At 39.7% G+C, this 26,520-nt stretch overlaps 1 protein-coding gene across 2 annotated transcripts; it reads right to left on the reverse strand.

Annotated features, from left to right (window-relative positions):
* AGGF1 (angiogenic factor with G-patch and FHA domains 1) lies at positions 1-26,520 on the reverse strand. 2 transcript variants are annotated; one of them, XM_077347346.1, is made up of 14 exons: positions 26,090-26,520; positions 24,037-24,139; positions 22,109-22,305; positions 20,886-21,032; positions 18,726-18,914; positions 13,599-13,668; positions 6,677-6,788; positions 4,422-4,473; positions 4,196-4,297; positions 3,854-4,019; positions 3,295-3,377; positions 2,746-2,873; positions 1,838-1,937; positions 1-1,204 (listed from the first exon to the last, which is right to left on the reverse strand). In XM_077347346.1, the coding sequence occupies exons 1-14, from the start codon at positions 26,243-26,245 to the stop codon at positions 1,007-1,009; spliced, it is 1,803 nt and encodes a 600-aa protein (XP_077203461.1). In that variant the 5' UTR covers positions 26,246-26,520; the 3' UTR covers positions 1-1,006. The 2 variants fall into 2 exon arrangements, with proteins under 2 accessions (XP_077203461.1, XP_077203460.1); XM_077347345.1 differs by lacking the exon at positions 13,599-13,668 and adding an exon at positions 8,800-9,145 and having other exon boundaries at positions 26,090-26,519.

Below are 26,520 nucleotides of genomic sequence, written 5' to 3' on the forward strand. Positions count from 1 at the left end.
TTCAAACTATTGTATTTATTAACATTTCAATAAATACCATGTGTTCAGCCTCTGCCCAAAAGCAGTAAAATAACTGTCAATATCCCTGTGTTATACTCCATTGCCAGCAATGGATACAGAACAGTCCCAAGAGGTTGATAAATAATTCTAAATTAACAAACTTTAATCCACTTAAAGCTGCTACACCTTAAGTCACAGCTTGTGGTACACACCTCTTGGAGTATAATCAGAATACAGGGGATCCCATGACTGAATGCTGCTTTCCCCAAGCATACAGAGTATTAGCACTAATGGCCAAGATTAGAATTCTTATATGCCCACCTCCTATAGATAGAAATATCTGAGGTTAAGGACCATTCAGACATAGGATTCTGAAGTGTGAGGGCAGTATCACACAATTTTTAGTTTGCACAACAGCTTTGAATATCACAGCAGTTTCTGAACATGCTAGTTCAAATGTGTGCTACAAGTGCATATACAACTCTAAAGTTCTTCATGGAAGAAAGTAATTCCTGACTGCCAACTGATCACCAAAAATAAATTGGTACTCCATTTAAAATAGGATGTCATCTAATGAATTGTTAAAAAATATTGGCAATTAATAGGAATTAGAGGCATAGCAATACTGCATCCTGTGATGCTTTTCTTGCTAGAAGTGTTCACATACACACAGCATTTTTTTGCATCAGTTCATATAAAGTTCATGAGTAAACACAACATGAATATCTCAAACTCACTGACCCGCTGGAGAAAGAAAAGTCACAGGATAAACTTAAATTATCCACATTTCAAAATGTCATCTCAAAATCCCCTCAGTCAAGACCTGGGCTGTTTTAAGGTACATGTTCCTTTTGTTTAAATGTGTGTTGTAAGGAAATAAAAGTATGTAAGCCAAACAGTATTCATCAGTCAGCCTATCCAGGCTGAAATATCCAACTCCCATTGTACCATACATCAAACTTCAGCTATTTAAACATGTTATGTTAGTAATATAAAATGAACAATTTCATTCCACAGTTTCTTTAACCCAAAGCAGATTTTCTGATACATTTTTCTGTATTTTGGAGTCCTGAAAATTTTCAGCAAACCTCTCTCTTGCTTTTTCCCAGTTCTTCTTCTTTGTGTTGACAATCTGAGCATTTTCCACTGAGATGGGAATACTTGCACCCAGGCCTGCGTGCTTTCTATGCAGTTGCAGTGTGATCTGTCAAACATGGGATTTTTTTTTAAGTATGGAATTTTATATGTTTAAAGCATTTCTACTTTTTGAGTATTGTATCATGGAAATCTATGTTCTTGTTACTGTGCTAAAACACAGCATTAAAAGCATATATCATTCAGGCAAGCCATAAATTCATCATCTAGTTCAAATGCCTGCATCAAAATTACAGTCCAACTTTTTCTGGGAAAGCTAGCTCTGTTAATTTCTGGACAAGCATTCAGTTTAAAAATTCTCCCCCAATATTCAAGCAATAGATTTGTCTCCTTGGAACTGAACTACCAGAAATATAATTGTGTCTTTCAGCTCTATTTTCTTAACTGTTAACACTCTTCTCATTCTTGACAATGATCACCACGGTCAATATCCACCATGGTATACTGTGTGTTCCCCCCTCTATTCACTATTTTCTCTGTATATGCTCTGACTCCCTTCACCTTCCTATGGGATGACTATTCAAATATATGGATGAATAAAATTCATCACCGTAATCCTCCACACAAAGAATATTCAAATCCATGGAGACTGGTATTAAGAGTAGCAGAAAGCATCCTTCCAGGGTGATTGTGCTAAATTTGTAGTTATTTCTGTGCAATCTATAGAATGAAGTTGACTTACCGGATCTTTAATTCCATCACCACTCTTTCCAAGTCCTTCACCTTTCTTCCATCCCATTTTCTTCAACATTTTATGTCCTCTATTGGTATCACTAATTTCACTATTTTAAAAAAGTAAACATAATTAAATGCAGGGGAAAATAATGCCATTTTGTTTATATATACATATATGAGCAATTGTTAAATGCACACACAATTAAATAAATAAAAAGAGCCTTTCACTTTTGACAAAAGCATGATAGGTTAATTCCCCTGCCTTCAACCTTGATGCTATGTAATCCCAAGTCAGTAAGAAATAACACCACAATTTTCCAAGTATAAAAGCTTGGAAATGTAATTTAAGACAATATTTAAACTACAAAAATAACCAACATTAATGCAATCTTATAGTTTTGATTTTTTTGCAACAAAACAGGTAACGGAAACACTTCTACCTGATATCCTGGAGAGTTGCTGCCAGTCAGTGAAGACAATACTGACTTTCACAGACCAATGGTCAGACTCGGTATAAGGCAGATTCACATGAATCCTGTGCAGTGACACTGACTAGTCAGTTTCAGTTCTTAAGAATGCATTTAGATCAGTGCCTAAAAACTTATTCAGTACTATAAGGCAGGGGTAGTCAACCTGTAGTCCTCCAAATGTCTATGGATTACAATTCCCATGAACCCCTTCCAGCATTTGCTGGCAGGGGCTCATGGAAATTGTAGTCCATGGACATCTGGAGGACCACAGGTTGACTTCCCCTGCTCTAAGGGCATTTGGCAAATGAGGTAATAGAGTTCGTAGTTTGAAGAAATAGATGTATTCACTGCAAATAGCTGTGCCTTGATGTGCGCTAGGATCCTGCTAGGATAACTTCAGTGTCTGATTTGTAATGCTATATAAACACAGAAACATCCTACTTACATGTGGACTGAAGCTGGAGCATCATCCCTATGAAAGGTTCCTTCACTTCCAACCATCTCACGGCGCTTTCCTGCCCTGTCTTTGTACTTGGGATTTTTCACCACATTATCGTTTTCATAGTCTGCATTCTTTTCAAACACAAAACAAGTGAATATTTGTGTAAACATTTCCCTTCTGAACAAAACATTGTCAATATGCAACTGAAAAAACAATCATGTAAATATAGCTTTAACAATTCTTAGGACATTGGTTTGTCAAGCTGACTTTGGAAAACAGAATATATGTGGGGGGGGGGCAGGTACAAACATCAAGCAACTGGGTTAGCATTTCTATGCCAGTGAATTGTCATTTTGAAAATGTTGGAAGGAAGCATTGACTGAAAGGGTGGAATGAAACCCACCAAGTTTTATTAAATGCTTCATTTCTACTTCATCTACATAGCCTTCACAACTATGGTGTTCAGAAATCAGAAATCCCAAGATCTAATATTTTATTAAAACAGCAGCAATACAATTCTCTTCAATCAGCTGACATAAAAAAAAAACTTACCTGCAAACCGTATTTTACACGTATTTGTTTTAGTGCTTTCCTCCTATTTAATTCCTTCTCCTCTTTTGTCAGTGCAGGGCCAACTATAAGAAACAATTAAAACCATAGACGGGAACCATGTTAGAAAAATACGCAGTTCACATTACAGTAAGAGTAATGCAGTAATTTATATACTCAGGCACTTCCATTCATCTCCAGGGTATTCCCATCACTAAACTCAAAGGGAATCAACAAATAAAGGGGAAAATCACATTACGCTCATAATTTGACTGACAGGTCAATGTCTCAGCTTTAGCTTGCTTGGGATATTTGACACAGAAGTACATGACTTTAGACTAAAGATTCTTCCTTTTTATTTTATTAATTTTGAACCAACATTCAGTACCATAGAACTAACTTTCAAAATGCTAAACATTCTTCAGGAGCTTTCATTACTAAAACCTTGAATATTTGCTTTAAAATGCCTTAAAGCTAGGGTTCAACAGCATTACCAAAGTCAATCTACTTCTCTTGCAAAGAGCCAATGTTGTTTCCATAACCAATGATTTTTATTACTTACTGAAAGATTCACTTTTCTTATCAAGGCGAAGATGGGCTCTGACTTGTCCTGGTTCACATCCATCGCAGGTTTCACTGCCAGGATGTATGTGAAATGAGAGTACAGTTTCTCCAATCTTGACTTCATCACCATGTTCCAGAACATATGGATCACTTTTTGCTTTAGGCTACAGCAAACAAACAAACTATAGATAAGATATCCCTGAACAGCTTCTTCTGAGAAAGCGAATAAATGTACAGTGGAGGAGGCTACAGTGGGGGTACAGAGAAAGATGTTGAAAGTGATGTTAGAACAAAGAGAAAGGGAAGAATAGGCAATAGTATTTTTAATTTCTGTGCTCACCTGCAGTATTTGATTTCCATTAATCACAGTACCATTCTGACTGCCTTGATCCACAAGAACATAATTCTGCAATTCGTGATCAAAGTATACTTCTGCATGAAACTAATAAGAAAATTAAGTTAATATAAAATATGTTCCTCTTATAACACTGCCAAAAAACCACAGATAATTTTAAACCCAGCAACAATTTCTCAGAATTCAGTACTCATGCCAAAAATTTACTTACCTTACTAATTCCAACTTCTGGAATCTGCAATGTGTGTTCCATGCCCTTCGCTCTGTAAAGGAAGACAAGTGTTAGTGCTCACAGTGAGAAGTACTAAGAGATTCTTTTAATAATCTAAAGAACCCTTGAGAGCTTGATTAGAGATAGCAAATCTAAAAACAGGAATGAAGCAAAGCACAAGTATTAACATGACACATTAATGATGCAAAATTACGTAACAGGGTCCTATTTACAACAAGCTATACACAGCAGAACAGACCGCAGTCCCTAACCGAGCAGTAATACAAGGGCTCTCTCAGCCTCACCTACCTCTGTCATTGGGAGAGGAAAGGGAAGGCGAATGTAAGCCACTTTGAGACTCCTTCGGGTAGAGAAAAGCGGCCTATAAGAACCAACTCTCCTTCTTCTAATGATTTATCCAAGTAACTTTGTGCATCATTGTGTGCTGTCTACTGCTTGCATAGAAAAGCCCTCTTGAATAATTCAGTTTTACAGAGTTTGCAGAAAGACAGGAGACTGGGAACCTTTCTGACACCAGGAAAGCTGTTCCATAAAATGGGAGAAGAACGTGTATGAGCAATTGTTGATTGTCCATTTTGCAGGTTGGCACATGTAGGAAAACCCTGCTCAGATTATGCAAGCTGTTGTGGCAGACAACAGGGGAAGGACAGCCGGACAGATTTGGCAGGCTTTTATGTGATAGATGATGGTAACTGATAGGCAGACAGTGCAGTGATTGTAGAATGGGAGTAATATGCATGCTCTCCTTGGTTGCTCATAGCCAGGTCATGGCATTCTGCACCAACGGCAGTTTATGAGTTGATTTTGAGAGGAGACCAATGCAGATTGCATCACGGTAATCTAATCCTGACGTTAATGTGGTGTGGATCCTGATCAAATGTATCAAGATAAAGGACCATCTTTATCTTGGAAGACAACCCTTGGAAGAAAACCCTTTTTTGCAGCTGCATTAACTTGCTTCTCCAGCAATAATGCCAGGTCCTGCCAAAACTCTTAACCAAGTCAACAAGGGTCAGCCAAACGCCATCAAAAGGGGGAGCAAGATCTCTGCCATCTCAATAAGGGTTATCTGTCTTTTTAATTTGTTAACTCCTGGTCAATTTACTACAGCATCCAGGCAGTTATTCAGGACCTCTGCTACATTACTAGATTTTACCTTTATTATGAATCTGACCCCCAACACCATCTTCAATCCACAGTAATCCTTTGGTTCAAATTAGGGGTGTGTGCCTCAGCTTGGTGGCTGTTCCAAGGCACTGTGGATCCAGGGGCGGGCAGTCTGAGGGCGGGCTGGGGACACCCCTCTTTCCCACCCCCCCAGAGGAGGAAGCTGATGGGAACCTGCTCCCTTGCCCCCCTCATAACAGGCTCACCCGGCAGTTGGGCTCTGCTGCAGCGTGTGGCCCCTGCCCTCCTCGCCATGGTCCTGGCCTCCTAAGTGCTGCCTTGGAAATCTCTGAGGCTGCAGAGATCTCCGATGCGATTGAACCAAGGCGTACATCCCTTTCATGATCCTATTCTGGATAAGGTAATCGCTACTAGGGATGTGCATTTGGTTTGGATGAACCCCCCCCCCCCACACACACAAAATACCTTACTGATATTTTTCAGTATTTCCTAAGCCAAGCACAGATTCTCTTATCTGTTTCAGTGACTGGTATAGCTCACCGGAATAAATACCACTTTCTCTCCAGCTTTTATTTGAGCTATACCACATTCAGCTATACCACTGAAATGTCTGGTGGCCTTTAAACCCCAGCAGCTTGACATCGGCCCATTGGCTATCCAGTTTAAATGGCTCACAGCCATTTAAACCCTCCATTTCACTTCTCCCACTTCCAAAGAGAGGGCAACAAAAGGGACTCCTGAAATGGCTTATGTTTATTAAATTTGTAAAACTTCTGCTGCTGGACACTTCAAAGTCTAAGGTCTAAGCTGGGGGTTTGGGGAGGGGGGGAGACATGTCTCCCAGTCCCATTCAGATCCTGAGGACAGACATTTAAATGGATCTTGGTCAAGTTATGGACCTCAAAAAGTTATTTAAAAAACTCTGAAGTAAAATGTATACTGCAGGAACAAGACATTTATTTATTAGATTTTTTAGGCTGCACCTATCTAACAGGAATCTCAGCGTGGCTGGCAGTTAAAACTCCATACATAAAAATATAAAATTGATATCATGACCACAAACAAAGATAATCATGGTTTCACATGAGTTCACAAATTTATGTTACCTTCCAATAGTGGCAGGCTTTACAGCTGTGATGATATACAGAGATCCTATCTGCAGAACTGGTGATCTAATTACAATCACTCTAATACAAGGTGGCCAGATCTGGTCTCCATCTAAATTCATTAAAGAAAAATAAAAATTAGACACAGCAATGTCAGCCTCTCTCCATAACACATTCAATTTTCAAACTAATCAGGTACTGTGTGAATACATCACTTTAACTAAATTGACCAATGTGACAAAACCTTCTTTAAAACAGTGTACAAGCCTCTCCACTAAGAAAACTTTGATAGGTACATTTTCTCATGTTTTATCAATATCTGACCAGTGTCATATAATAAGTACTGCACAACAGCCATTGTTTCAGGTAGTAATCAAGGCCAATGGCCAAAAATTTTGTTTTGGAGAAAAGAGAGAACTATAAGTACAGCTCCCAAAGTGATACATCTACATCACTGGACAGAGTGAAAGTAACAAAGAGGGCAGGTACACCCAAGACAGAGATTTTATAACAACAGAGGAAAGAAAGCTTCAGGGCTCTTTTCATTATCTTCAGTTCTTAGACAGCATGCAGACGAATTATACAGCAGCTACTTGACCAATTATGAAAAACTGAGGCCTCATTTGGAGTACTATGTCCTGTTGTTGTTGTTGTTGTCTTTTTTGCAGTATCTCAAACAGAATCCTCCAGAGATGGAAGTAGTATGTAAGAGTTAACTCAGTTAACTCAGAAGGCTGGAACAACTGCTCTATGAAAAAAGGCTACAGTGTGGAACTTTTCAGGTTAGAACACATGACTGAGGGAGGATATTACAGAGTTCTATAAAATTATGCATAGGATGGACAGTCAATACAAAAACTTTGTTCCTCCCCCATAATATAGCATGTAGGGTCTCCCAATGAAGTTACTGAACTACAGATTCAGAACAGGAAAGGATATATATATATTTTGTTTAACGAATTGTGGAATGCACTGCCAGTGCACGTAGCATGGTGTTGAAAGTGGATTAGACAGATTCACGGATGAACAGCAGCTGATGGTGACTAAAAAGAACTTCCACATTTGGAGGCAGCAAACCTCTGAACAGAGGCAGCATCAGAGAAGGCCTCAGCCTCTAATCCGATTTATTTAGCTTTCCAGGATTACTGGTTGGCCATTTTGTGGAACAGACTACTAGATGAGACAGATGACTAGTCTGACCCAGTTGGCTCTCCTTAAGATGCCTCAGGACAGGGATGAAATGTCATATTTCCCACTACTGCAAGTAAAACTGCAAAATTTAGACTGCTGAGTGGAGTTTAAACTTGCTCTAATTCAAGGATGGATGAAACCTAAATCTTTCTGCTCCAGAAGCAAAGCAATCCTGGATATAGTCCTCAACAGCAAACTCTGAACCTCAGTAAAATATTGAATTTTGTTTAGAAAGTATACCTTCTATAGACAGTAAACCCAGTTCCTTCAAAGCTTTGTTTCACATACAGAGAACAGTGAATGAAGTTCCACACAGACAGGGCTGATGTTGTGAATGCTGCAACTGCTTAGGGTGCTATATTGAAAATGCAGTCACATTTTACACCAAGGTAAAGAAACTACTGGTGTTTCAGAAGTCCTGTCCGATATTTTGTAGGTTTCATCTGAACACGTTTTCTGGAATCAGTGTGTATTTGAATGCTCACACAGTAACTGAAGCTTCAAAATGCTGTAGCTGATTTTGTGCACTTGCTAAAAATATGAGCTTGAACTTCTAGTCGCATCAGAGTGCATTTTTAGGAGACACAGAAGACAGCGGTGGTGTCCAGTAACTGTAGCTATCAAATAGAATAGGGATTCAATATGCATTCCTATTACATGTATAATTATTTTCTAGTACCAAATCAATCCCTAAACAGTAGGAGAAAACACTAAAAAATACCTTTAACTACTTCTGCAAAGACATAATTCATATTTATTTGTAATAACATTAGACCACATGAGAACAGAATATTGGAAAACTTTTGCCATTTTACTGATTTTGAGACATGAAGTATCCATACAATGCAGATTTGAGTTTTTATCTTTGTTATTCTACTTTTTTTGTTTCACAAATGTAACAAGAATATATTTCATATAAAGCCAAAATTCACCTTCACTGTCAGTTTCTTCTGAATTTACACTTTCTTCGCTTGTTACTTCATCTTCACTACTAAAATCCTCTTGCTCAGAATCTGTAATTTCCCCTTCTTCTGGCTCGCTCTCCGACTCTGTCTTACTATCATCCATAAGAAAGCCAGTGCATTGTTTGACCTTTTTGACAAGATTTAAACTGGTGCCATTTGTGGTATTTCGTTCTTTGGATGCTAGGCTGTTTCTTGTACCATTGTCTACTTTAGCCTTTTTCACATTTGGAAATTCCTCCTCTTCTGGAGAACTTAGTTCATTAGAGGTGGAAAGACAATTCAGAGTGCTGGATGATTTTTGCTCATCTGTATCCTGGGGATTTATAGAAAAATCAAACTTGAAGTATTTCAACACTTTTTATAATGGCTGGTTTCTTTAACATGCAAAGCAAGTTTATTTAAACGTATTTTGTGTGGAAAATGGTGGAATCAACTGATATCTGTTCAAGTCAAACCTTTTTAATTTAAGATGTTATGGCTAAAGTCCTCTTCAGCATTCAGATATTACAATCAGTTTACCATAGATCTTCAAATCCCTTCACTGAGTTTTTAGAGATTCTGGTCTTCATTTAATTTTTTCCAAAAAGCCAAGGATGTTGGTTGTTTTTACATATGCATTTGCAGAGACCTCTAAGTTGTTCCTACTAGTCTTCCCTTACCCCAGTAGGAACTTCATGTTCGTAGCATCCATTGTTTCAGTGGTCCACTACTATAATGGATATATAAATGGATATATAAATTTGCTTCCCAGATGTATCAAGGAGAATGTGGAGAACAACCACAGCACTGTCTATCCTCAGCCTTTGCCTTAAGATACTATATGCCAGTCTAGAACAGTTTCTGAAGCTGCACCAGGACTACATGGAAAAACATAATTGCTGAATAATCATCTACCACCTCCAACCATCCTAACATTTTAAAGCGGTCCATTCAGCAGTTAGTATTAACACCTTAATAATCTTCTTTATAAACCATCCATGATGAATAGCAATACTTAACAGTTCAAACAATGTCCCATGTAAAATTGTTGGCTAACAATTGCCATCTCTTGTTGAAACAGGAACAAAAGTATAGTTACAAAATTAATATATCCATGCAGCCTTGCAAAATTATCTTGCATAATCTTATGTTTACAATGCTAGTCCGTCTTATACAGTCCAGATTTAAGATGACTGTTGCAGTTTAAAAATACTAGTGTTTAATGCCAAGCTACTATTTACAACCAGATATTCTCCCCAAGTTCAGCAATTTGCTGATAATTCCCTGAACTATCAGTTTAAACAACTGATGTGTTCCCAGCATCCACCACCCAGGAAATGAAGCTTTGTATTTCTCCTCGCTAAGCATCACAAGCTTTCATTAAGCAACAAATGTCTATTCTTGTTTTATTTTTCTAAGCTTTGCTGGTATTCATATACAGCCACTTCATTCACAAAGCCAAAAACATCGATGTCAAACTTTTCCAGCAAATATTTTTCTGAGCTATCACCAAAATGCAGAAGGGCTCCTCTTTCTCATAATTTCAGAAATCTAATCTATATGCAATACTTCCTTTACACCTTGATATTTTTTCATATTTTTAAATGTAAAGGTAAAGGTAAAGGTATCCCCTGTGCAAGCACCGAGTCATGTCTGACCCTTGGGGTGACGCCCTCTAGCGTTTTCATGGCAGACTCAATACGGGGTGGTTTGCCAGTGCCTTCCCCAGTCATTACCGTTTACCCCCCAGCAAGCTGGGTACTCATTTTACCGACCTCGGAAGGATGGAAGGCTGAGTCAACCTTGAGCCGGCTGCTGGGATTGAACTCCCAGCCTCATGGGCAAAGTTTTCAGACGGCTGCCTTACCACTAAAATGTACAAAACAAGAAATCTTAAACTTGCATCACGGTAGAAGCAACGAAAATGAGAGAACTTGCTGTGATGGCTAAGCTGACTAACTTAATAAACTGGAGACCAATGGAAGAATTCCAAGATTGTTGAGATGAATTTTCTGTAATTTTTTTCTGAAATCTTTAACATGTTTAAAAATAAAATAATAACCAAACAAAACAAGAAATCTATGTAGTTGGATTGCTACCCATGTGAATAGCTACAAGCCCCCCACAGTATAGGGGAGTATAGAGATCATGCAGGGCAGAGTTCATGTAGCTCTTGTTATTTTCCAGTTTATTCCTGATATAAAATATATTTTTTCATTTTTTCTAGAAGGGGAACTGCTGGGAAGATGGAGGTGGCACGTTCATCTAGATGCTTCCCTGTTACTTTTTTGATGTAATTGTGCCAGTGCAACAAAGAGAGAAAGTAGCAAGGGGAGTGACAGTAACAGTGAGTGGCTGGAGATGGTAGGGTGTGGATGCCATTCCCACATTGCTCTCTGCTGTGGCAGAGAAGTATTTGATGCCCCTGCGTGGATGTAGAGATATATTCAATTTTTAGTGTTAAACTGTTAAGGAATATTAAACCCAGTGTTTTCACAGCTCCTTTTCTGGAAGTTGTTATGAGGCAATGGATTTATTATGTGCAAATACATACAGTTAATTAATTACAAGTTTTATTTAGGGGACAGAATTATAAACATTATACATTCTTTACAATTAAGCTTCATATATTTAGTATCACAATTTCACTAGCTGTCTAGTTATTCAGCTTGCATGAGGACCTGAATTTTCCATATGACAAAATTCTTGTTACTTAAAATTGTCTAGACAATGTCCTTCTAAGGAAGGCTTTTACTAGTGCACAATTTCCCCTCAGCAAACCTACAGGGGTAGGCATAATAAGGAGATGCAGGAGGAGCACTAATCAAGTAAAAGATCTTATTGATTATTTGTTACACTGCCCTTTACATCAGTGGTCCCCAACCTTTTTATCACTGGGGACCGGTCAACACTTGACAATTTTACTGAGGCCCGGGGGGGGGGTAGTCTTCTGCCGAGGGACATCACCGCCACCCCCTGAACCCCTGTTCAACCTGCTTTCCTGCAGGCGACCCTGCCAGCAGCCGCTGTGCAGTGCCATGCCGAGGGGGAGCCCCAGCCATGGTGGCCGCTGGAGAGCAACAAAGGTGAGCAGAGTGGCAGGGCAGCCACTGAGGCAGCAGCTGGGGAGGAGGACGAGGAGGAGCCATGGCCCGATACTCACTGATCCACGGACCAGCACCGGTCCCCGGACCGGGGGTTGGGGACCACTGCTTTACATGATTCTATTCGGTCAAAGTTGATCTTAATATTGATATTTCTGGCAGGTATAAGGATTATGTGGTATTTCTCTTGTCAGATTCTTTTCCATCTGTTACCTTGATGGTTGCCAATTTGCTGTTCTCTTCTGTAATTATTAGGAAAAGGTTCATTTCCACTGTTACTGACAACCAGCATTAATTGCCTGTCCCTAATTTTTACCAAATTTTAAGTCCTACTTTTATTTTAAATGTTTTAATTTTATTTTTAATTCCTGTTCATGACACGCGCTGCTGAGAGTTCATTTGTTATGGTCTTTGGCTTCAACATCTTCTATACATACCGTGTTCACTGGCGTATAAGATGACTGGGCGTATAAGACAACCTCCCAACATTTCCACTCAAAATATAGTTTGTCACCACTGTACGGCCGCAGCACGACCACAGCGCCTCCAGCCCACCCCTGCATCTCCCATGTGACTGGCACTAGTGCGCAAGTGCGCATGTGTGAGCTCTGCGTAGACAAGGGGCGGGCCAGAGTGCCGCTGCTTCCCGCTGAGCAGAACGGGCTGGTCATGCTGAAAAGGCTGGCACCCCTGTCTCGCTGCTGATGCTCGCCGCAGCCACGCTGATGACCTGTCACGGCCGCACTGGATACCGCGTGATACTGGATGGTATGTAAAATGAGGTGGGTGGGCATCAGGAAGCCACTATGGGCAACGGGTGGGCATCGGGAGGCCACTATGGGCAGCTATGTCCATCGCAACTGAAGTGCACCCGGCGTATAGGACGGCCCCCCCACTTGGAGGCATGTTTTTCAGGGGGGAAAAGTAGTCTTATACGCCAGCAAATACTGTACATATGAAAAGCGAATAGGAAAAATGAATCCTCTGCAGTAGGATTGTACTTTAAAGATTCCCCCAGTAATATGAACATACAACTTTGCCCTGACTTTCAAGATGAAACCACAAATTAAATCATAACAATGGATGGAGCTTTTTGGACTAAACAACCATGATTTTCTGACATTGCAAGATCTGATCTTAGCTTTAGATTTTTTTTGCCATTGTACTGGGGGAAAGCCTATCAAAAAAGTTCTTACAGAGGGACTTGTACAACTATTTGCTTTAAACCAAATTATGGCTATTACAGCTGTGCAATTTGCCATTTGCCCATTCCGCTCAGTAAGTAGGACAGTGACAAGCTTAATGTGTGCTGTCCCTTTCCTGACAGTTTTTCTTAGTGACGCTTCTTTTCTTCTGCCACTGCTGGTTCTGATCCCAGCAAAATATTCCATTAGAAAGGAAGCTTCAAAGTTACTATAATGCTGAACTCTATTTGGGGACAGCAACAATACTGAGGAAGTATGCATAGCCAAGCAAAGAAAAATCAGCACAACCACCTGGAGAGAAGAGCAGTGATTCAACCAAGATTGTTTCAAGGCTGGGCTAAATTGTTCTTATGTCACATCAAATGTCTACATTAGCAGCATTTTTCCCTGAACAATTTCTTGCTATATCAAGTAATTTTAAATTTCTCTCAGGCCCTAATATAAATATCCACTAAGGTTTTTTGTGCCATAACTCTACCTTCACCAGCAGTTGCCAATCCAGAAGATGAAACCTTCAGATTAGCCATGGTTTCTGTCAATTGATGTACCTAAAGATGAACAGCAGCAAACAGTAAACTATACAGTGTGAAATTTGTATCAAGAGTACTATGGAAAGATTCTGCTTCAAAATCAGCTTGTTTCTATATTCTCAGGCTAACTTTTTCATAACTGAAAAAATTACATTCTTCTCACATATGAAAGTACACTGCCACAATACCATGATTTTCATTTGTAAACAGGATTGCCATGATATGAATGCTGTGCAGTAATTTCTAGGATAAGGAGTCCCAATTCCAACAAGGACTACAAGGGCATCTTCCTATCACAGCAAACAAGTGGTAACAAGCAATTATTCTTCCCTGCCTAGGAGTCATATAGGCAACCCCTATGGTGATAACGGAGAATTGTAACTTGGCATCCTATGGGACTCTTTGGCCTGGCAGGTGGGGGGGGGGGGGTTGGCCTCTCAATTTGCTAGGAACTGAGTCTAGTTCTTCCCTGCATTAGCATAAAACACTGTAGCTGAACATACACAGCTGAGTGAAAAACTTTATATGTAGAGATGAATTTTACAAGTCTTACAAGTGGAATCTCAGGATTTCTTAGATGTCACAGCTGCCACAGGAAAACACTGTTTCAATGGCTATTATGTGAGTTACCTCAACAGCTCACAAAAAGGAAGGCTTACCTCAGCCATACATGGAAGTGGTTTCTACACATCCTGGCACTGTACCTTGCTAACAGCATCCTTGCCAAGCAGCATCTTCTTGACATTACACAGATTGGTACTCACTGTTATCTTTCCTATATTGTGAATAAGGGGACTGGAAAAGTACAAGTAACCTGTGCTGTAGACCATCTTGGCTAATAAAATCTAGCTGTGCATATGGGGTTTCCCTCCCCTGAAGAAATAAACGTAGTGCAAATATATCTACTATGTATTAAAAAAAGCACAGCAATTCATTCCTTGACTACCAATCATCACTGATTAAAGATGATCTCTCTAATCATCATCCAGTTTCCCTGCCTGAACAAGATAAAAGAGCATATATCTGAACCATAAATCCAGGCATTCTTGGAAGATAAACATTTATCTGATCCATTCCTATATCTTTTCTTCCCTAATCACAGGGCAATGTCTGTCGCTGTAGCCTTAGTAGATAGTGTTTTGCCTAGTTTTTGATAAAGCAGACCATGTAGTTTTTGATCAAGTAGACCATGATATTCCAACAGAATTCCTGCAATATCTAGAGGAAACTACAATGAGTTCTCTGGAAGCATGACATGGACAGAAAGTGGTATACACAGAGATAGATAGCTGATGGTACAGAGGAGGAAAAAAACAACCATACCTCTACTTAGACACATCTTTTTTCTGTAGCACAGAAGCAATTTGCCTGTCAGTACCATCCCTCATACGAGCTCTAATTGGTCCCGCATCAGTACAGTGCGAACCATCCCATTGTTAGCTGGGAACAGATAGCTGTGGTGAACAGACTGGACTGTTTCTTAAAATGGACCTACTTAACTGCATTCCTTAGGGATGGCTTTGTATTTTGTTCCTTTAGAACTTGTGAGTGCACCCATCCTTTCACATATTTAAATACCCATAATGAGAAGCGCTGAAATGCAAGAATAGACACCTGAGACAGTGGGAGTGGGGAAAGAAGCAGATTATTCATCACTATCATTATCCAATAAGCACCCAAAACAGTAACAGCAGCAGCACCTGTGATATTTCTGGAGGTCAGCTTTCCTAACATAAAGGTGAAATATTACAAAAACCTACAGCACTAGTGACCAAGCACCACATAATAATGAACATATTAACAGTGGTATAGCTATAATATGCTCTCCTAATCTTTCAAGGGTTTCTCGGTACCCAAGCAGTCTTCTTGTTGTTAATGTGGCTACTCTTCTGGAATCAGCTGAAGAAAATCTGCTACAGCTATGAATTACTTATTGAATGTACTTAAAAACATGAAGCACAAAATTCATTAAAACCAAGAAGTCACTCAGGGTATGTTTCATGCACAATTGTTTCAGATAAATTATCTGCTGTTAAAATCTATTTGCAATTCCATTTACTTGCATGAACTGGTACAAATTTAAACAGTTTCTCAGACTATGTATGGCCACCTTTTGCAGGGTTTCTTGTGAGAATGTACTCAATATTCATTCATAAGATGTAGCATTTACTAAAAATACTAAATCCTAGATTACATAGGAGCATGAGAGTCAGAATTACTGTAGAATCTACTTACGGTACATATACTAGTGAACTTTAGAGGTTCATCTTAATCAGTGTATGCTTACTCATCCTGAACAGACTAAGAATCGGAATGAAAGCAGCCACAACCATTACAGGAGAACTACCATGTTGCTATTAAAGATACATTCTGTAACAATTCTCATGTTTCACCTGTGAGCCTGAGCTGGCAGAAGCACTTCTTCAGATTTAGTTTAACTTTGCTCACTCACCATCATCATCACAAGGTATAAAACACCATTTTTATGAATGAAAAATGTTTTCTGCACAAATAGTACCACTGTATCCAGCCCACTGTCACAGAGCACTCATGTTAAGAGCAGGTGCCATGTAGGAGATTCCCGAATTAGTCCCCTCATATTACACGTTTTATCAAAAGCAACTGGTCAGGAGTTCCTGATTCACATCAGGGTCACAACACAGGAGGAAGGACAGGCTAACACTCCCCCCATGATTTCTCAACAGAAAACAAGTGCCCTCAATTGCATTAACAGTAATTCAAACATTTAAGTGTAATAGATGTTTCTAGCCATTATAAAATAAAAAGAACTTAAAAGGATTTCATTTAAACATTATATTATTGTAACAGGTAAAAACTATAAGTAAACTAAAAAGATATAATCTTTTCATAGTATTTTTGTATCAGCATACATGAATACACACTCTCTTTTACCATGTATTTTCCTCCCCTTCTTTTGGCTTGTATGGAATTTGCACACATTGTTAAACAATATAGCACAAGGCATCAGGTACTCGTAATACCAATTCCCTTAAGAAGTCTCTTTAGATCTTCTAAAAACCATTTAGCTGATGCATAGAATGTTGCAAGGTTAGAAATTTATGTTGTCTAACTGTTCTGTTTGATCCATGGGCCTGTGGTACTTCATACATGTCCATATATCCTACACTGCCTATAAAGGATGTAATTCTCTGAAGAACCACTGATAATTTTAAATGTCATGCCCTATTCTGAAACATGCACAGGAATCACAATCTTGCTTTTCTATGTATGAGGCACATAAACTGTGGTAATTTACTTCTACTCTTTTTGATAATTTTTCTGAGCACACTATAAATTAACTGAAACAAAGCCATCTACCCAGCCTCTCCATAACTAAAAATGTTCAAATTGTGCTAACTCAACATATTAAAAACATGGTCATCATAATTTTAAAACAACACATTTCTAACTGCATATGAAATAGACCAACAGAATGGACCAAACGCGTTTCGACCCCGAAGGGTCTTCCTCAGTGGTCAAATTATTGTGAGGAATGCACTTATGTATAAAATCAAAATCAAAAGGCTCGTTGGGTGGCAAAGAAAAATCTTATTAGGTGCTGCTCCAACTCGTCTTTCTAAGGTATCTGATTTGGAGCCCACTTCCTGAGGCCACCACTCTCAGTTTTTGCCCAGCAATAAATCAAGAGTGCATTCCCACATGTGTCAGAAAAAGCTTTGTTCAAATTAATGTTTGACTGAACTCCAGAATGTAGAAGAGCAAATATGGAGGGAGGGGTGGTTGGGCACTATTATGTACGTAGATGTGCACCTAGACTTGTCTTTTCCAACACCATTCCACTGAGTTTTGCTTGTCTGGTAGTCATAAAACTATTGCAGTGAGAATACTGCAAAGACACAAAATGCAAAAATGCACTCTTGACAAATCATCAAGCACCCAAAGAGGAAAGTGGGCATTCTTAATATGCTGAACACCCAAATCCAGCAAGGCAAATGCATCAATATACAACAGACCAATTTTGCTAATTCACAATGGATATAGTGACTGAATATAGATCAAACTTGGACTGCTTTTTAATAGAAGGTTCTCAATCAGCATCAGTCCCACAAGTTTCCAGCTTCCTGTTGTAAGGCAGGTAAGGCCCATGTTTTTTACACTGCCACTCAGATCACTGATAATTAAATTTAAACATTACATACAACAGAGAACTCTTTAGCAGTGTATATAATTTAAAGATAGAAACATGCAGAGAACAGAAATAATGGTAATGTGCCTGCAGTGACAGCTAATTCTGGATTTAAAAAAATGAAATGAGATACTGGCTCTAGACAAAGCAGAACAAGAACTCCAAGTCAAGCTCAGGCTGGTAAGATAATGTCTCCCAACCATCAGCATAAAACAAGACCCACATAAATGTGTGTATAATTACTAGCTCTAGCGTCTCAAAGAAAAAGAGAAAGGAAAATGCTTGCTGACCCCGATGTACCTTGAGATATATAAGCCACAAACCTTTTATAGTTTTATTCAGATTTTTTTGAAATCAGTTGTGCTAACAAATATAAGAATGGGCATGAAACTTAAAAATTCCAGTTCAGGGCAGTCCATGAACTAAATCAAAATTTTCTAAACTGATCTGGACAGTTTGGACCCCCTTCCTTCCACAGTTGTGGCAAGCTGTGGCTAGGAGAAAGGAGGTCTTCCCAGGAAGAGATAAATGGCTGGCAACCTGGGAAGGGTTAAATGGCTGCTCCCTTAATTTCCAATCTAAGATTTATTAATGGCCAATTTGTAACTATTAGTTCTTGCATTCATAGTATTTGTCTAACGACCAGCCTCATGTTCCCTTTTACTGTTACACCTACCTCATCCAATATGGATCCAACATAGCACAATTCTATTGCCAGATTATTGTGTTAAAACAGTACAATTAAATAAATATCAGAATTTTTACTGCAGTGCTTAAAAGCTGCCTATAGTATGTAAACTTTTCCTCAAACTGTGATTTAATACCTACCTGAACTTAAAGAGAAGCAGATGCTAATTTTTATAAATTCACCACAGACCGTACTAAATTGTCAGCTGAATAAAAATACCTTATATTCATTTGTCTTAGACCACTCAGCATCTCTTCTCTTCTTTTTGCTCTTTTTGTCTTTGCTCTGTTGTACAACTGAATTTCCGTAAGACTGCAGATCAATTCGTGAGTGGAATAGATAGCGGCCGCTTTCAACATCACAGTAATAATAAATTCCAGTGGCTGGATCATAATAAAGTTGAGTCTCCTTTTAAAAGAGCATAAATTTTGTTTAAATGAATGAAATACTAAATTCAAAAAGAAAAACATGTGAAATGACAGAGCTACAACAGCATCAGTGAATTAAATCAGAGTTTAACAAGTTTATTGATAAACCTATGTTTTTAGAAGGATGTTAAAACAGATAGTTCTAAGACCCTGGATGCAATAAACTGGTCAATAAGGGTCAACAACACTCAGGGTTCCCCTACCCATCTCTGCTTGACCTAGAATATAGCTGTCTTGTTACTTTTAGAAAGAAAAGCAGAATAGGGCTTCAAATAAAAAAGAAACAGCCATCAGAGCAATATATACAAACTGAGCAGTGACGTATATGTCAAAAAACATGCTTTAGTCCTTCAGAGTTTGAGTCTTCAAAACTGTGATTTTTAAATGCAGGACAGTAATCCTCGGCCTTTGAGTATATCCAGAAGACTCTACAATTGTATTATGGATCTATGACCTTATATTTGAGTGAGATAACTCATTTCTCTTTCAAATCATTATCCTGTGACAAATCTTAGGAAAATAATGGTGGGATAACCTCACTATTAAGATGGGCATGGACCAATTCACAAGACAAAATTTTGCAAGAACTTGATCCGGTTTCTAGCTCCTGAACCAATGTTCAGGGAAGGTGCCTGCTTGATATAGAAAGCCAGCTTGGTACAGTGGTTAAGAGTGGCAGGCTCTAATCTAGAGAACCTGGTTTGATTTCCAGCTCCTCCATATGCAGCCAGTTAGTGACCTTGGGCCAGTCACAGTTCTCCGAGATCTCTCAGCCTCACCTAACTCACAGGGTGTCTGTTGTAGGGAGAGGAAGGGTAAGCAATTGTAAGCTGCTTTGAGACTCTTTCAGGTAAGAAAAAAGCAGGGTACAAAACCCCAGCATGCTCTTTCTCTCTCTCCACCTCCCAAATATTTACCAGACTTCTGTCCATTCTGGCTGAGCAGGGCAGGTCCACTTGTCAGCTTTTAGGTTTAAACGGCTGTGAGCCATTTAACCCATCCATTTTACTACCTGCTTCCAGGTGGGGGAAATGAAACAGTAAAATAGCTCACAGCTATTTCCAGATGATCCTCTCCCCTTTCTCCTGGCCACAGCAAGCCATGGTTGAAAAAAAGGAAACTGCCCAGTTTGGGAAAATTCTGGCTCATTCATGCCCATTTAGGGTCTTACCTGTTCCTACTCACTACACATTACTGCAGAACTGATAGAACATGTACAAGTACAGTCTCATAGCATATAGGACACAAGCAAAACTGCAAAAAATATGGAACATTGTATATTTAGCAAGATGTGAGGGCCTATGTAAAAGTATTTTTGTTTTTCTTCACCTTCAAAGACTTATTTTAGGTAGCAAATGCTGTACTATATTGCTGTGTTTACTTTGTTGCTTTTACAACTCTTTTATCTGCAAGCTTTAGTCTTGATTTACTAATACTGTTAAACTGTCTCCAGGCATTTTTAAATGCAGAAATTACAGATAAATCTTTTAAATACATGAAGCAAGAGCATTATTCTCATCTTTAAAAAGGAAGATACGGTTGGGTCTGCATAATTTTCAGAATTTCAGAGGATCAAACTGAATCAAACATTTGTACAGCATATGTATAATAAATAATTATCAAACTATCATTATCATTAAGCTGATTATTTACATTATTATTTTAATGAAAGGAATTCATAAATAAACTCAGGCTAACTGAACTGTCATGAATGACTACCATCAGTACATATCAAGAGGTTGCTCTTTTCTACTGCTACAGGCTAACTAAGAAATTTGTGGCAGGGTATGAGTTTTATAACTGATTGTTCACTTCTTCATCAGATACTAATAATTTTGTTAGTCTTTAAGGTTTTACTGAGCTTCCACTCTTTTCTACCACCATCAATACATTACATTTGTTATACAGAAAGAAATGCATTTATAACAAGTGAACAAAAAAGAATATTTACCGAGTTATAATAAAATCCTGTGCTGTGGTCGTAATATAATCCACTGCCTTCATCATATATAAATCCTGTTTGTGAAACAGCAGCTTCTGCCGCAGCCCTTAAACTTTCTGCTAATGTCCCTTCAGCTAGTAAAGCATCTTCTGATTCCTATTAGAAACACAACATAAATGAAAATATTTATACAGAACTTTCAGAACGCACATCTTACAATTTTTATTCTCTTCACTACAACCTAACATGGTATCTATGATATTATCTCATGGGGTGTAGCAGCTCATAAATAGTAATTAGACAAGCTAGTCAGTTTCTGAATATCTAGGATCTGATTGCAGGCCAGCTGGTGTGAGAGAGGCAGGTCAAAAAACAGCAAGTTATTTAATTTGCCTGACAGGGAGTAGATAATGTTGGATACAATAATTGTGTCAAGTAAGTTAATCTACAATGTTTTAGTAACAAAGCAGAACTACTTTGTTTATTATCTAAGGTGGTTAATTTCTGCTTTTCCTAGTGATCTGATTTCAGGTCCCTGGAAAACATTGGCTTAAAAAGCAGTCAATGCCACCTAAACAAGATTTCTTCCACATGCCCCTTTAGTACTTAAAAAGTTAATCAAATGTGAATACAATTCCTTTAAAAAAAAGACTGGACATAGTTTCATATTTATTTAATTTGATAGCATTTCCATTTTTTTTACATCCTCAGCAATACAAGAAGATGAAGGAGTTGGTTTTTATGCCCCACTTTTTACTACCAACAGGAGTCTCAAGGCGGCTTACAATCACCTTCCCTTCCTCTCCCCACAATAAACACCCTGGGAGGTAGGTGGGGCTGAGAGAGCTCTGATAGGACTGTTCTGTGAAAACAGACCTATCAGGACTGTGACTAGCCCAGGTCCCCCAGCTGGCTGCTTGTAGAGGAGAAGCAGGGAATCAAACCTGGCTTGTCAGATTAGAGGCCGACGCTCTAAAGCACTACACCAAGCTGGCTCTAAAACCAGACTGTAAACCAGAAAAACGTATCAATAATTCATGTATACAAGCACAGCAGTATTTGCAGAACAGGAACCAATTTCATGCCATCCCTCCTTTACTGCAGCCCACTCAACCCACACAGCTGGTTAGTCCACATGGGTCCTCTGATCCCAGAAAACAACTGCGCTGCTGACAAGTCCCCTGGATGCCTATCTCCTTAGAAAAAGAAGAGGATATCACCACTCAACTCACCTGTACATCCTGGATTACATTATCTTGCATCTCATGTTCATTGTGTCTGGTGCTGTTAACATCTGAAGAATTGCTTAATGGTAACTGCTCTGTACAATTAGAGTTTGAGCCTTCATTATCATTATTTGGCTGTACTGGCACTGTAGATGAATCAGGCTGAAGTTCAGTACTGTTATAATAGCTATAATAGTAATAATCTGTTGAAACCAAAAAGTTAAATTATGAAAGCAGTTTAAAATCAAATTCCAGGTGTATATATTAGCGTTAGACATGCATTATCTAAATCTGTCTACAACTTTTCAAGCATATGAAATGTTTAATAACTTTTGCACTCTACATATGTACCTAACTTAATTTTTTGGAAACAGGCTATTAAATACCACTGCATAATGATCTGAATAAACTAGAAACTAAATAGGTGACTATGTCTATCTCAAAGATCATGTAAGAATCAATATATTTCAAGAGTGAAGAAAATGACGAGTGGCAAAACAAAGTAAACCAAAAAACCACCCTGAGCTGCAAGGGAGGGCAGTATATAAATAAAAATAAAGGTAAATGAAACATAAAAGAACACAAACTATCACCACAACATTATATGTCCAACAATCAATACAGATCAAAACATCCACAAAGAGGAAAAACAGTGCTAAATTTTAGGTTCCTGGGAAACTCCAGGGTTGCTGAAAAATCTCACACTCAGAAAAGCAATGTCTGTGCATACACAGATGCCAGCAGAGGAAATCTTTGGGTAACATTATGGATTACTAGAGAAATTGAAACTTGCACAGGGCTGCAGAAAACGTAGTGGTAAGTCTGAGGAAGAAATATGAGTGAGGGGAGGACAAAGGGAGCAAAGGGCTGTAAGTTGGGGAGAAAATAACAAGCAGGTAAGATGAACAAGAACACAGCATAAGTATCACACATTTGGACTGGCACTTCCCTCGGTTTATGTAAACCACCCTGAGCATCAGGAGAGGGTGGCTTATAAATAAAAAATTAAATAAATTACCTTTGATAGCAAATAACGCAAACACATGAAACTGTCAAGGTTTCTACAACTGGTACAATCAATGAACTAATTTACAATAATTAGAGCAATATTTAGATGGTCTTAAAGCAATCTATAGCAATTGATATGAGGGAGCACTCTTATGCTGTAAAGCAATATCAAGGATACACAGAATTTGATTTCGCATTGAACAGTCTGCTCCTCCTGGGAGACGTGCAGAACCTTAACCTGAATATATTTTTGAAATGGATGGGAAAAAAACCCTTTCCTTTTTGCCAGCACATGGTTGCTTGTAGGAATAATCAGAATTCACATTTTCCTATTTAAGCACTTTATTACTGAACAAGGACAAGAAGCAAGCTCATACAATTTAATTATGTTTGACGGAGAAGCAAAGGAAAATTAGTAAAAACATAATATTTAATTAACCATATAATTTGTATTTCATGTATTTATTATTCAGATTTTATCCCACCACTCTCTGAAGACTTGTGGCGGTTTACATGAAGACAAATTAAAACCCCATTAAAATAAATCATAATCCCCAATACCATTAAACCCATTAAAACCCATTGAAGGGGTTTAAATAATGCAGAGTCGATGACATCTAGTGATTAAGGAGCTGGAGTAAGATCAGAGAGACTGGGGTTCTTCACCATAAAGCTCATCAGGTGACCTTAGGGCACTCACTCTCTCTTAATATTAGTTACCTCACAAATTTGTTTGGGGAACAATGGAAGTTGAGACAATAACTTTGCACTCCTTGGATGAAAGACAGAATAAAAATGTTAGCATACAGACTTACACCTAGAATTCTTCCACTTGTCAGTATACAAGTGTCTTATGGAGAAAACAATTACGATTAAGAGGACTCTGATATCAGTTTATAAATTATAACTGTGGACCTGTTAACTACCTGCATGTGACCATGCATCAAAATCTTCAGTTTGCACTTCTATACTGGATGTTGCCTTCTCACTTCTTTTTCTACCACTGCTATCCTTACTGAGCACTTCAACCTACAAAAAAAAGACAATAGTATCTATTACAGCATACTGTAGTCCATGAATACTACTACAATTGACAAACTTACTTAAAAGATTAGTCTAGGCTTGTCCAGCTAGCATACTTTAATTCACCTATGGTTTGCCCTCCCCCATTGCATTGCACAACAACCCTGTGAGGTTGATTGGATTCAGTGTATTAGAAATGATAGCAACAATATAAGCAGTACATATCCCATAACAGTATTTGCAGGTTTTAATCATGTTATTATTTCATGCTTTCCATTTTAAAAAATGCACTGAATTTTTTAAGGTATTGATTTCTGTCCATCTTCAATTCTACTTGCTGGTAGTGGTGCTCACATGCTAATGCTGAACTACTGATTATACAGTTTCATTTTTTACTAAATTCAGTTATTATTTAAGTCAGTGTGAACCTGGTCTCGACAGACTAATAGTCCGACAGCATAATGCAACTCCATATGTTCATAAAATGGACAGTAGTCTTCAGAAAACAAAACCTACAGGGCTTCTAAGACCAATAGCCACAGAAATAAAGGCTCCCAGCTACTAGAGACAAAAGGCTACAGTGGAGTAGATCAGTGGTCCCCAACCTTTTTGAGGCTGGGGACTGACGGCGGCAGGGAGGGTGATTGCCCGGCCGCGCATGTGCAATGCGCATGCACGGCCCTGCTTCCCTCTCCCCCCTCCCACAGTAAGAAGCTTCCCGGGCTGCAAGCTTGCGGCCTGGGAAGTTTTTTACTGCAGGGGGGGCGGGGAGAGGGAGCCGCGGCCTGGTGGTTGGGGACCACTAAAGTAGATTATATGTGGGGGAGAGGTTCAATGAAGAATAGAGTGTTGGTCAGGCTTTACTGGAGTAAAAATTCACCAACCCTATAACCTGTGTCAGGCCTAGAACATGTCGCCTCTGCTTACAACTTTTCTTCACCATTACTACTATGATCTCCTACATGGTTAGAATATAGGGTAGAAGAAGAAAAGTTGGTTCTTATATGCAGCTTTTCTCTACCCAAGGGGTCTCAAAGTGGCTTACATTCGCATTCCCAGTCCTGTCCCCACAACAGACATCCTACGAGGTAGGTGAGGCTGAGAGAGCCCTGATATTATGGCTCGGTCAGAACAGCTCTATCAGTGCTGTGGGCAGCCCAAGGTCACCCAGCTTGGTTGCATGTGGGGGAGCAGGGAATCAAACCCAGCTTGCCAGATTAGAAGTCTGCACTCCTAACCACTACACCAAGCTGGTAGAGGTTTTTAGATATGTTTCAACCATAATGGTTCACTTTACAGGAAGCAGCTATTAAGAAAGGTGGTAGGAGAAGGGGTACACTTGTACGTAAGATCTCAGGAAGAGCTCAGAATTATCAGCCAAGTGTAGGAAGGAGTGAAGTCTTACAGTGACCACCTATTCCAGGGGTGGCCAAACGGTGCCTCTTCAGATGTCCATGGACTACAATTACCAGAAGTCTTTGCCAGCATGGGCTCAAGGTAACTGTAGCCCACGGACCGCAGGAGACCCAGTTTGGCCACCCCACAACAATACAAAACCTTTAATGGCATTCACAATATAAAGTATACAATTGGTTCTGTAATAAAAGTCTAAAAAACTGTGAGGAAAGTTACAAGCAGCAAACGCTGGCAGGGGCTCATGGGAATTGTAGTCCATGGACATCTGGAGGGCCCCAGCTTGACTACCCCTGCTATACACTGTCCCCAACCCCCAACCCGAAAACAATCCAAACCATCTCGTTTGGATTGGAATAACTCCCATTAGGATTGCACCCCCCCGCCCCCCAAACTAGAACCGCGAAACACGGGCTTCGCCTGGTACCCAACAAGGAGCCCGTGGGGAGCACGGATTTTGAAGAGCGGCGCCACGCAGGGCGGCATTCCCAGGGCCGAAGACGACGCGGCTGAGACCCGGGGGCGCCCTGGAGGAGACCCTACCTCTCTTCGCCACTTGGCCGCGCTGGCCTGCGCTTTGAGGCGCAGCTTCTTCTCTCGCTCCAGGCGGCTGCGACAGGCCTCCAGCTCCGCCTCCAGAGCAGCCACCTTTTCCCGCAGGACCCCCACGTCTGCGTCCGGCTCGGGGGGCTCGGCCATCCTCGTACGCGCGGTGGGGCTCCTTTCCCGGGGGGACGCCGTGTGTGTGTGTGTGTGTGTGGGCGGGGGGGATCTCCTCAGAGGCGCAACGGCCGGCCGGCGCGAGACGGGGCCGAGCAACGGCAGCTGCCCCGCGCCCCCGGCCCGGCCGCCTTCGGAGCCATGGCAGCGCCCGCCCCTGCCCCGGCTTCCCTCGCGGGTCTCTCTCCGAAGGCGAGAGAGCGGCGAAAAGTTTCTCGGGGCGGGGAACAACTAGGACGTCACCGTCCCGGAAG

Source organism: Paroedura picta, chromosome 7 (genome assembly GCF_049243985.1).
Source record: "Paroedura picta isolate Pp20150507F chromosome 7, Ppicta_v3.0, whole genome shotgun sequence".
Classification (NCBI taxonomy): domain Eukaryota; kingdom Metazoa; phylum Chordata; class Lepidosauria; order Squamata; family Gekkonidae; genus Paroedura; species Paroedura picta.